Source organism: Podarcis cretensis (genome assembly GCF_951804945.1).
Source record: "Podarcis cretensis genome assembly, chromosome: 4".
NCBI classification, from domain to species: domain Eukaryota; kingdom Metazoa; phylum Chordata; class Lepidosauria; order Squamata; family Lacertidae; genus Podarcis; species Podarcis cretensis.
In genome coordinates this window covers 22,926,936-22,940,125 of record NC_137173.1, presented here as the reverse complement: position 1 = coordinate 22,940,125, position 13,190 = coordinate 22,926,936, and the positions used below count along the sequence as shown (strand labels likewise).

Here is a 13,190-nt window from a genome sequence, read left to right as displayed (position 1 = left end):
TATGACCTTGAATTTACAAAGATAGGATCCCAGCCAGTTCCATGAAAATAGAAAATAGTTTTGCGCTTAAGATACCAAATCTTTCCATGAAGCTATCAAATATTTCTCTCAGCTGCATTTTTAAAATTTGTACCTTTTACAACGGATACTGTAATGCAAATAAATCCAAAGTATTCAACTACCCGGGCCATGTTACTTTCTTTCCCCCCAAAAGGGGGAAGCCACCACTCAAACTTAAGTTAAACTTCACTATGCTCCAACAACAGCTTTGAACAAATGAACAGGTAGAAAACAAGGGACACCAGTAGGATAAAGGGGGGAAATGGAAGACTTCAAAATTAAGTATGAGCCTCATATGTTGTGACAAAAGTTTTTTTTTTGTTTTTTTTTTAAACAACTATGTTTAAAATCAATGCAACCTACATTATTTTTCACATCTAGAGTATTACTTAATACAAACCACAATGGCAGTGCTTGTGGCAACATACATTTTTCAGAAGCAGCACCTCTTTATGCTAGGTCTTTGGAGAAAAATATCCAAAGCTAAAAATCAAGCTTTAAAAGTGCCATGTTGCCATATTGCAATGACTGATGATTCAGTTCATTCTTAGATTTGGATGTTTTCCTATTTCTCCATACATTTTTAAACCAGTTTGTTTCTCTTCCTGATAAGCTTTAGCCTTAAGGGCATCTTGGTGAAAAGTGTCCTGACAAGAGAACGCTAAATGTGATTCTGCAGCTGTAAGGAAATTGCTGGTGTGATTTTTCAGATTCAGTGTTTTACATGACATCCTGATCCAATGTACACAAAAAGAAAAGAAAAAAACTGAAAAAAGTTATAGGCACATTGTCCGTTGTAATTCCCCTGGTCCTAGAAACATTTAGGTACCTTATGTAAGAAATAATCGTAAGAGATGGAGACGCAAGGGCACTGTGAATTTTGCTGCTATGTAAATGAGCAAGACAGACTCTCACTGGCAAGATCCAAACAGCCTCATGTGATTCTTAAAGTGCTTCTGCATGTGGATGGGTTTTCTGAGGTTTTTTTCTTTTCTTTTTCTTTTTGGTAATTTTCCTTTTGAAGTACAGGCCACTGTACTGCACTCTTTTTAGGGAGAACAAGGGGCTGATGGGAGGGCTTTATGAATAGTCACAAATGAAGTCCATGGTGGTCATTTACATCCTAGCCACTAATTCCAAAGTATTTGCACTGCTAGGAATAAAAATAGGGAAAGGAATATTTTTTGACAATCAGGCTGCTAGTGTCTGAACGATACCAAGAAATTAAATATGACGTTTAAAGCTGGTTTTATATTTAATGTGTCATGCCTACTGCCTCCAATACAAATTAATGGGAAGCATACAGTTCAAAAGCACTCTCATCAAAGTATTCAAGAAATATGTACAAATATTTTAAAAAATTACTTGCCCTTTTCTACCCATTTCCAAACCAACTTCCAAACCAAATGCAGTTTTAGAAACCCTGTAGCACGTAGACTTCTGGGGGATCAATTTTAGTTGTCTTTCCCTTTAACAAGGAGCGCTTGACAAGTATGTAAAACTTTATTTTTTATTCTTGCCCATAAAATTTTGATGCTGAAATTCAACAATTCTATGTTAACTTGGAAGTTAACTTTGTGTCAACTCTGTGTTAATTTTTAAAAAATATTATCCTCTGATCCACAATAAAAATGCGCACATTAAGTGCAGAAAGTGAGGTTTTTAAATCACTGCCTGTTTTCATCTGCCACTTTTGCATTTCCATGCACATTTGTCAGTCTCTACCATTCCAAAGCACATACAGTTCCCCACCCACACTGGTATGTTATTTATGATCACTTAAGGGCGCCAGTACCAACCTCTGTCTGTGGATGGGTAGACTACCTTTGGAGCCCCATTATAGGTAAAATACAGCAAACATTTCCAATTTCACTCTGCCCACACTGTTACTATTTCACTTCCCAACCTGTAAGCATAATCACTAACTTTAAGAAGGAAAGACAATTGCTCTATACTGCTAAAATTTTAAAGGCCATTTTGGAACATTGCTTTCCCCAGGCATAACGTTTAGGAATAGGGTATGGTAAAAGCTGAACTGGCGTTAGGTAATTTCCCCCCCACACACTAGTAATGCTGAGGCAGGAAGCTCGACTCTTCACGGACATTTTAAAGCAGCTGGAGACTTGGCAGTTAACTCTAAAAATGACTAGCGTCTGCTGTGGTGTGGCAGTTCTCTTGCCCTCAGTAAAACACTCTTTAGCCCTAAGCCTTAATGTGCATTGCTTTAAGTCTCTGGAAGATTTTTATCAAGGGAAAGGGGTGGGGGAATGAGCACATTCCACCAGTGGGGGCTCCTACTCACTGAAACAAATGGAGGCCCGGTGGCAGCATTTTTTTCTTTTTTGTAGAACAGTCAGATTTATGACAATCTGTCAGCATATATATGTGGAGCTGGTCTAGGAGGTCAAAGAATTATCTTATTCCACACAGTTGATCCCCCCACCCCACCCCCCGCCAGAGTAGAACTGTATTAAAAAAAATGTAACATTTAGAGATTTTCAAATAAATAATCAAGGAAGAAATATATAGGGATTGTCAAAATGTTAATTCCTATTTTGGATAAGTTGTGCACTGGCTATTTTTAATGCATTCAGATTTACGCAAGCATACTATATTAAATGTACAAAGAGATACACTTAATATTTCATTTTGTTTCACCATAAACAGATCCATCCATGAAACACAGTTCTTAAGGGTGAAGCCATAATCAAGAGAAAGCAACACCTCTTATTTTAAAAAGGAGGGGAATGAAGTCATCTGTCCAAGAAACAAATGTTTACCCAAGTTTTGTAAAGAAAAGTGACAAACAGGATATCCTGCTTAACATCACTTGTGTCTCAGTATCCAAACTCAGTTATACTGAAGCACTTTGCTTGAGCCCAAAGATAAATATGTATCTTCAGCTGTGATGCTATTTGTGTCTTGCTCAAATATTGTACATAAAAATGGATCAAAAGGAGGCTGTTGATCCAAAACACAAAGTGTGAACTGCTACATCTAGTCCTACTCGCTGCTTTCTTTAAAATGTGACAACCTTCAGTGCATGGGTTTTGAAGATATTTTCCTTGTGCAAGGTACTGTTCATCTAGAAACCCCAAATCTGTTCTCTTCCAGGTGGGTACAATGGAAATCTAAAAAAATATCACAACGGGCTCTCAATGAATGCAAAGTTTCCCCACAAAAACAGCATGCTGTTAAAAACCTGTGCAACATGAAGGGAACGCCATCATGCTAGCTGAAAAAAAGGTTGGCAAAACAAAGTCCTCTGGTAAGGTAAGGCAGGGATTTGAATATGTAATGCAAGTCAAACAAGTCCTTTCTCAGCACAGTTCATTTTCTTGTAGTTGTCTGCTCAAGCCATCTCCAATGCACATTTCCTTGGCATCTTCCAGTAAGAGAGTCTTCAAGCTATGCCATGTATATAAAAGTGTTGATATCTGATTCATCTCTTCTGATATATTTGTGTTCTATAAGCCATTCAATCTGCTCTTTTATCATTTTCTTCTGTGGCAAGAACATGTTCTTTAATATCTCTACTAGTTCAGTCTGAAGCTGAGCATTAGTAATTTTCTTCCTCATTTTCATTATTTGGATGATAGCCTCCTAAGCAAGGAAAAAAGGTAAGAAAAAGCACTTTGGATGTCTGTTGTACAAGGTTAACAAACCAAATCTATTTAACTGGTTGGCAGAGAAGACAGTCAATTTCACAAGCATCACTTCGTAAATCACAGAATTTTGAAGACTAGGGCTACCTATTATACTAACTGAAAAGAACAGCCAACTTAGCTTAAGACACACCCCTCATTTTAGATCTGTACTTACCAGCTTAGTTGAATTCACATGGACTGCTTTAGCAACATAGTAAGCAATTATTTATTTGTTTACCTTTATCTGTTTATATTTAAAAGCATTCCTAATGTTAAGCAAATATTTAAAAATCTCTTAAGCAGCATACAAATATACATAAACCATAATAACAACAAAACAATGTAACAGAGATCTTCAGATATTGCCTTCAGAGTTGCTAGACACATAGTCACAGCAACCAAGAGAGGAAAACATTTTGTACTAACACAAGACAAAGTTGCAACTATGCTGGTAAAAGTGAAGGTCAAACAAGGTTCTACCATTTTATTTTAATATGGTAAGAGCCTATTGTTTTCGAAAACTGCAGTGGTATGAGTAATGGCAGAGGGCAGTTTGTGAGAATAACACTTAGCCTCTCTAAGCTAACATATTACATATATGCATACTGGAGAGGATCGTGTAAGTTATGAATTTTCAGCTAAAAGATTTGGGACTAAGTTTGTCATTATTAAGCAGGCTCAGACATTCACCCTGAAAGCTAAGTTCTTTGAAGTTGTAGGGCATGGGGCTCAGCATCTCATGAATGCTACTGCATGTGAGTCAGGGGTTTGAAACTACCAACGTATGGTCAAACAGGACAGAAATTAATTAAACAAAGCACACACTTTGCCACTGGGCAGCAGTGGGTGCACATTCCCAAGGCCCTGGGACACAACACACATAGATTTCTGCTAGGGTGACTCTACAAATCAACCTGTTGTGTCAGTGTGGCACTACCAAGGTTACATAGTTTTGATGACACATTTAGGTATGAATGCTGACTTTGAAATTTCAGAAAGCATGGATGACACTCTTCCAAGCATATCTTGGAATGACAAGACTGTTTCCTTTTTATTTCTATTATTCTAGTAGCTGAATTCTGCATCCCATATCACCATTTGTGTGCCAATGGAAACGCATAAAACACACAGTCCTAGTCATGATGGACCCGCAGCAATTTTGCAACTCAGTCCCTGTTCCTATGTTGTGAATAAGAAAATTTGCTTCTGTTCATGTTGCCCCTTGCGGCTTTGCACCTGTGTAGCCTGGTGCAAAGCAGATTTTCACCTGCCTGTATTGTGGAGCCCTTTTGATCACAAAGTCAGATAGTTAAACATGAATTTCCACATCTACAGTGACAGATCTACTCTTCATTTAATTAGATACACTGTAAAGGAAGGCAAAAACAAGCTGTCAGGTACTGAAGCACTTTAGACTTCAAGAGCATACAGAGAGATCATACTTGTAGTAGTGTAAAGAAAAATAAATCACAGAGTTGAACAGTTAGAAAACTGAATCAAAGCCAGAAGGTTATATAGGATTAACGTACCTGCGTCCGTAATATTCTTAACTGGACTATCCCTTCATTTTCCTCTTCTCGCATTCTCTCTGTAGTTAATTGAAGTCTACCAATTAGGTTTATCTTACCTCTCTTTTGAACTTTTGCATTTTTTCTGAAATAATTAAGAATGAGATGAAGCAAAATATGTAGGATATGTAAGATGCTTTCACTGCTTAGTCCTAATCCAAAGAGACTCTCCAAGATTTCAGGCAAAGCTATTTCTGAGTGCTAACGCTCATCAACCTTTCTTATGATTAGGATTATCATAATTACAATTACCTGCCCTTCACCCTAAGGTCCCAAGGCAGGTGACAATTAAACCACAACACAAATATTAAAACACAATCATTACACAATGCTGAGAACAATTCAAAACAAATTTTAAACTTACAAAAATATGAGGGGTCCTAAAAAGGTGCATCTCAAGTGTCAAGAACAAGGGTGAAAATGTACATTTAATTGGGGGCACTGGGGACTCAACCAAAGTGTTGTATTCTACCACTATAAATACAGGTATCTCCCCACTTGCAGGTGTTCAACCCGTGCGTATACACATCAGCAAGATTAGTTGCAACTTGCAAAAATGAAGAATATTTATTACAAAATTCTGACCTCTACAAAAGGACTTGGTTAAACATGTTTGCCAAGTACATCATGAAAAACATCAAGAATGGAAACATTTTAATTTCTGCCTATAAGTAGGAGATAAGATAGAAGAACACTTCAAACCTGATAGGCCAATGCCAAAACATTTAGTCTCAATTAACTGCGAAAATGTCAACCATTTTAAGTTTTGCTCTGGTATGATCTATCTGCAAAATGAAATCTAAGTATTGTTGGACCAAAAATTGTCCTTCATCTTCTACAAAGCACTTAAGGAATAAACCAATTCTACATCTTACATTAAGCTGAACTCCTGGTTCACTGAGAAGAGGGTTCCTTCAGTAAAGTCTTTGGGTGAGTTGACTTGAGGTTCATATGACAAAACCTGACGTTTCAACTTTGGAAATGCTACAAGCGACTGTTGAGAAGAAAGGTGAGAGTGAGTGAGTGAGTGAGTGAAATACACACCATGAAAATAAGCTTTCAGGTGAAATTTTGGCAAATCCACAGTATTTTGTCATGCTATCTGTTTGCTAGATACAAGCAGCAAAGAAATCCTGCTTTATTTTAACTAGCTGCTAAAACGGAACAATTCTTATACATATTCTCGTAGTAGGCAAAGCAACTGTGCACAATGAAATGATGAAAGCTAAATAACAAACGAATACTTTTAATAAAGCTATCCCTAACTCTTTGACAACACCCTTAGCAAAAAGAAAGTATAAAAGTCGCTCTTGCACCAAACTGAGTTATTAAAAACTTATGGGTTGTATCCAGCCTTGTTATTTAGCTGATGGCAAGACTTTGATTAAGGCTTGGTTCTGTCACTGAAATGTAGAGGGAATAAATTTATTCACAGAAAAGAGACTGTAAAAAGTAGGTGATGTCTGCATATCTGGACAACTTTTTCTGGAGCAGTGATTGCATAAGCAACCATAACAGACTGCCCACCCCCAATCATACAAAAAAGCCCTGAAGAAAAGTCCATCTCCAACTGCTGCACAGAGCCAATATTACTTGGCAAGTTGTAATCATGTTTAACTACCAGCAGATGAAATACACACCTGACCACTTTTTCATCACTATGTTGGAACTGTGAGATATAGCTTCCCTTCCCCCTTACACTGAGAACAAGCTGTTTTGATCAAAAACATATGAATCATCATCAATAATTCTAACCATAAAAAGGCAGTATAAAAATAAGACAGGAAGTATGACAACTCTTAAAGTTCAACAACATTCATAGCTACAGTATTCTCTCTTGCCTCTTCATTAACTGTTGCCCAACTAACTTACATGCTGGATTTCGAAGGGGCAGAGGAACCAGAGACCAAATTGCAAACATGCGCTGGATTATGGAGAAAGCTAGAGAGTTCCAGAAAGACATCTACTTCTGCTTCATTGACTATGCAAAAGCCTTTGACTGTGTCGACCACAGCAAACTATGGCAAGTTCTTAAAGAAATGGGAGTGCCTGATCACCTCATCTGTCTCCTGAGAAATCTCTATGTGGGACAAGAAGCTACAGTTAGAACTGGATATGGAACAACTGATTGGTTCAAAATTGGGAAAGGAGTACGGCAAGGCTGCATATTGTCTCCCTGCTTATTTAACTTATATGCAGAATTCATCATGCGAAAGGCTGGGTTGGATGAATCCCAAGCCGGAATTAAGATTGCCGGAAGAAATATCAACAACCTCAGATATGCAGATGACACAACCTTGATGGCAGAAAGTGAGGAGGAATTAAAGAACCTTTTAATGAGGGTGAAAGAGGAGAGCGCAAAATATGGTCTGAAGCTCAACATCAAAAAAACAAAGATCATGGCCACTGGTCCCATCACCTCCTGGCAAATAGAAGGGGAAGAAATGGAGGCAGTGAGAGATTTTACCTTCTTGGGCTCCATGATCACTGCAGATGGTGACAGCAGTCACGAAATTAAAAGACGCTTGCTCCTTGGGAGAAAGGCGATGGCAAACCTAGACAGCGTCTTAAAAAGCAGAGACATCACCTTGCCAACAAAGGTCCGTATAGTTAAAGCCATGGTTTTCCCAGTAGTGATGTATGGAAGTGAGAGCTGGACCATCAAGAAGGCTGATCGCCGAAGAATTGATGCTTTTGAATTATGGTGCTGGAGGAGACTCTTGAGAGTCCCATGGACTGCAAGAAGATCAAACCTCTCCATTCTTAAGGAAATCAGCCCTGAGTGCTCACTGGAAGGACAGATCGTGAAGCTGAGGCTCCAATACTTTGGCCACCTCATGAGAAGAGAAGACTCCCTGGAAAAGACCCTGATGTTGGGAAAGATGGAGGGCACAAGGAGAAGGGGACGACCGAGGACGAGATGGTTGGACAGTGTTCTCGAAGCTACAAACATGAGTCTGACCAAACTGCGGGAGGCAGTGGAGGACAGAAGTGCCTGGCGTGCTCTGGTCCATGGGGTCACGAAGAGTCGGACACGACTAAACGACTAAACAACAACAACAACTAACTTACAAATTTCGTATAAGTTTTTATTTGTTTTGGTCTATTCTATTGTGGTTTTAACTTTCTGGGTGTTTTAAGTTATGGTTGTAAATATTTTAGTGATAAATGTTATGACATAAACAAACAAACTGTCCTGGAAACAGAAGAGGGAGGGAGGGAGGGAATCACAGACCTCAGCTGCTCTGTGTTCTGTCCTGCCACAGGGCCTACTGACACCAACTGCACTGTTCTGTTATTTGTTCTATTGTGATTTTATTAACGTATTTTGTTTTTACCCCTCAGTCACCTTGGAAGGGTGTGTATCCTTAATAGTGGAACATAAATAACAGTAAATAGGACTTTACTTAACATTAAGACTACCAAACCAATTTCCCAGAAAAGATCATTCAGAAATTCTGCACAATTATCACCATCTCAATATTATTATGGTTTACTTTTAGGTGACTTGATTTTACTTAAAAAGCATAACAAATTGAGCTTTGTTTCAAAATTATCCACCCAACACTCACACCCTTGTCCTATAAATAAAATTAGTTAAAAAATCTGGGCACATACCCACAAAGTTCTCCTGAGCTCAGCATCAGGGAGTTCTGTTGCCAGTTTAAGGTTTTCAAAGCTGATCTTCTCTCGGGGTCTTTGGTTCCAGGCAAAAAGCACAGCCAGCTGAAACGTTGTTACCTCCAAGTCATACTGGCCAACTTCATTCTTAAAAGTTATCTGTTAAAGAGACCAAAAATTATCCATGAACTGTACTTAAGTACAGACTTGTCTCCAGCTCACCAAGACCAAGTACATATTTAAAAAAATACAAAACAGAAGTGACTGGCACATGCATACATACAATTCCATTGGACATAAGGTGATGCCAGTGAAGTTTCCTGCCGCTGTGGTTCTTTTTGTAGAACTCTTCCACCTCAGGGATGAGATCTTCTAATTCCGTGGGCAGCGATACAAAAACCTTTTCAGAACTTCTGGACCAGGCCCCAGCATTCAAAATTTTGATATTCACAGAATCCGCTGTACAAACAAAAACACAGATGAATTCCAAATCAGAATGTAAGTCACACAGAGCTAACAGCAAAACATCTCTGACAGGTTAGCACAATAAAGAAACTGACTCTCTTCATGCTGGAGTTAAGCAGCGTCATTCTATGTAACATAGGAAAACAAGGGTACCTGGTAGGGCCAGCTTATTATTTTTGTGCATTTCCTTGAAAGCCTGGTTCAAATCTTCAGATACTTTGATATCCTGGAACATTCTCGCCAGCTTATTTACATAATCTGCTGGCATACCTACTTCCTGCATAAAGAGAAGGCAAATTAAATGTAGGCACAATAGGATCTTTAAAAGGAAGGGGTTGTACTGCACAGTAGCATTGTATTTTTCAAATGTAGTTAATTCAAAAGGTATAACCCGAATAGACAATATACACATCCCCCCCCACCAGTGCTTAACAGCTACACAGGCCTATCAGATAATGGAAAACCAGATGGACTCAAGTGGGATGAAGCAGCATGTTGATAAATGTAAATCTGGAAAACGCCAGCTAGTATGGCCTTAGTAACTACTACATTTGGCAATGTCCAATGATCAGCTCTGCACATCTAACACAGCAAGTCTGAAAATGTCTGTAATGTGAGTTGCATAGCTATATAAAAACAGTTAGAGCTCTATTTCCCCTCCACCAAGTTTCTTGGGGTTGGATACCATCGTGATGTAATTTGTTTACCTACAAATGACTTGGCCAGAAACAAGAGTTTAGCCTCCAGTCCCATTATATAGGCAGACATTCTTTCTTTCAGGAAATGAGTAACTCTGCAAGCCTCCAGGAAGATTGCCCCCAAAGTTCCTGCATCAGTCAAAAGTCTTCGAAGGTGTTAACTCACTTACTGAAGGAAGGGGTGCCTACTAACTTCTTGAGGGAGGGGGAAACAAACTCTCATATGAGATGCACCTGCCTAGAAAAGAGAGCCGTGCAATGCTCACAGAGTCCCATGGAGAGGACTGGCAGTGGCTAGAGCTAATGTAAGGGTCACCACTTGGCCATCATGTATATAAATAGCTGTTATATCATCATAAAGAACTTATATCATCATAAGGAACTTAATCTAATTAAATTATGAGTCCTATGGCTTATTCTGAGAGATTTTGTTTTACAGAAAATACTGTAAGCCTAAGTCTTATGAAACAGAGATACTACTAATTTTCAATATTTTAATTTTTTTAAATACTTAATTTTAAACATAAAGGCCTATTCTAAGAAGGTAAATCAATAGCACACATCCAATTTGCAGTGCTGAAAAGATACTAATAGGTAGACCATGGGTAGGCAAACTAAGGCCCGGGGGCCAGATCCAGCCCAATCGCCTTCTAAATGTGGCCCGCACATGGTCCGGGAATCAGCGTGTTTTTACATGAGTAGAATGTGTCCTTTTATTTAAAATGCATCTCTGGGTTATTTGTGGAGCCTGCCTGGTGTTTTCACATGAGTAGAATGTGTGCTTTTATTTAAAATGCATCTCTGGGTTATTTGTGGGGCATAGGAATTCGTTCATTTTCCCCCCTTCAAAATATAGTCCGGCCCCCCACAAGGTCTGAGGGACAGTGGACCGGCCCCCTGCTGAAAAGTTTGCTGACCCCTGAAGTAGACCCTTGATAATTTATATTTAAAACATTAATATTTGCCCTTTTTAATCAACAAACTTTGAGGAATAATAAAAACATTAGGATTTGAGATACTTACTCTCAGCCATTCTACCATATTCTCTTCTATTTCACTATCTGCTGATATATCCAATATAAGACGTCTTGTTAAATGAGCTTTGTGGTATCTCATGAAAACATCTTTGTTCTGCACATACTTGAGCACCAATAGCTGTTTAAAAAAAGCAGTAGACTAGTTTCAGTGGTTGCTACTAACATCTATTGTTACTGCACAGCTGAGCCAGGAGGTGGCAAGCTCATTCTCCCAAATTGATTTTTCAGCAGTCATGCTCTATGAAATGACTACAGATATAATTATGTTCCTTCTCAAGCTATCACTGAGGAACAAATGTGGTTTAACAACACAGTTTCACTTTTAATTGAAATGTTCTGCATTTCTCCCTTTTGATCACAGCAGTATCTGATTCTGCAAAAAGACCACACAGTAGCATTCAGAGATTAGTGTGCAATAAAAAGGTAAAGGACTCCTGACAGTTAAGTCCAGTCGCGAACGACTCTGGAGTTACAGCGCTCATCTCACTTTACTGGCCGATGGAGCCGGCATTTGTTTGCAGACAGTTTTTCCAGGTCATGTGGCCAGCATGACTAAGCCACCTCTGGCGAAACCAGAGCAGCACATGGAAACGCCGTTTACATTCCCGCCGGAGCGGTACCTATTTATCTACTTGCACTTTGACGTGCTTTCGAACTGCTAGGTTTGCAGGAACTGGGACCAAGCAAAAGGAGCTCACCCCGTCATGGGGATTCGAACCGCCGACCTTCCGATCGGCAAGCCCTAGGCTCAGTGGTTTAGACCACAGCGCCACCCACGTCCCTCAGTGTGCAATACAGTGTGCTTAAATTTTTCTAAAACAAAAGGTGCCAGGGCTCAAACACAACAGTACATGGGGACTCTTTAGCTTCCTTCTCACATTTTTAAAAATTATTATTACAGTGGTACCTCGCAAGACGAATGCCTTGCAAGACGAAAAACGCGCAAGACGAAAGAGTTTTCTGTTTTTTGAGTCATTCCGCAAGACAAATTTCCCTATGGGCTTGCTTCGCAAGACAAAACGTCTTGCGAGTTCTTGCGAGTTTGTTTCCTTTTTCTTAAAGCCGCTAAGCCGTTAATAGCCGCTAAGCCGTTAATAGCCGCTAAGCCGCTAAGCCGCTAATAGCCGTGCTTCGCAAGACGAAAAAACCGCAAGACGAAGAGACTCGCAGAACGGATTAATTTCGTCTTGTGAGGCACCACTGTATTATTATTATTTTGTATGCCACTCTTAACGCAAAGATCACAAGACAGTTCACAATATAAAAATACAAAGTGAGGTGGGGGGAACGTAATAAAACAGAAACAAACTAATAACTCCCCCCCCCCCAGAAATAATAAGGCAAAGTGTGTTGAAAGGGGTTGTGGGTTGGTTGATGCCAAACTTTTAGAACCTCAAAATGCACAGCTGCTCCTGGCCTCACAATCCACATATTAGCATTGACACTAGGGGCAGGAAAGTTTTTCTGCAGTAACTTCCACAACTAGAGGCTGCCCTGAGCCCTCAAACTCCATGCAATCAGAGTTCCAGGGATTTTGTGTGCAAATGCTTCTTTGAACCAATGTCTCTGCTAATGAGAGGATGGCCAAGTGGGAGAAGCTGCTAGACATTGGGGCAGACCTAAAGGCACAATCCCACATGTTTTCAGTACATTCTGCATCTTCACACAAGTAATGCATGAAAAGAGGATTTTGTGAAAGGTCTGAACCCCACATCAGCCAACTTAAATTGCATGCAACTGTCAGTTAAGGAATAATACTTAATTGTGCATAAAAGTAAGATGCTACTCTCTGCACCCAGACAGCAACTAGATTAAGAACTGAACTATCGCGGCATTGAACTCCAATGACAGTCTCCCTCCCTGTTAATCCTGCTGTTTTTTGGAGTGATCAAAAGCAGTTTTGCGGGGGATCACAACTGTATTCCCCCCCCCCCCGATAAAAACTAGAATGTGCACATACCACTTCTTTAAGCTTTGCTTCAATTTCTTCAGACGTTAGTTTTTTGCTTAGCGGTGTTTTTCTCAACAACATATCACAATAATTCGCAAGCAGCTCCGGGCACTTGGACTCTGGCTGTGTTTTCAGTCCAACAC

General features: G+C 39.5%; 1 protein-coding gene across 2 annotated transcripts in view; it reads right to left on the bottom strand.

Moving 5' to 3' along the window:
• Positions 1-204: 204 nt before the first annotated feature.
• The window catches only part of CUL5 (cullin 5), a 40,176-nt gene continuing 27,190 nt past the window's right edge, over positions 205-13,190 (bottom strand). For both annotated transcript variants that reach the window (XM_079973632.1, XM_079973633.1), the window contains 8 exons: positions 13,057-13,189; positions 11,083-11,214; positions 9,515-9,638; positions 9,180-9,355; positions 8,894-9,055; positions 6,151-6,269; positions 5,237-5,360; positions 205-3,663 (listed from right to left, as the gene is read on the bottom strand). In XM_079973632.1, coding sequence (XP_079829758.1) covers positions 3,469-3,663; positions 5,237-5,360; positions 6,151-6,269; positions 8,894-9,055; positions 9,180-9,355; positions 9,515-9,638; positions 11,083-11,214; positions 13,057-13,189 — 1,165 coding nt within the window. In that variant the 3' untranslated portion in view covers positions 205-3,468. The remainder of the gene's footprint in view (positions 3,664-5,236; positions 5,361-6,150; positions 6,270-8,893; positions 9,056-9,179; positions 9,356-9,514; positions 9,639-11,082; positions 11,215-13,056; position 13,190) is intronic.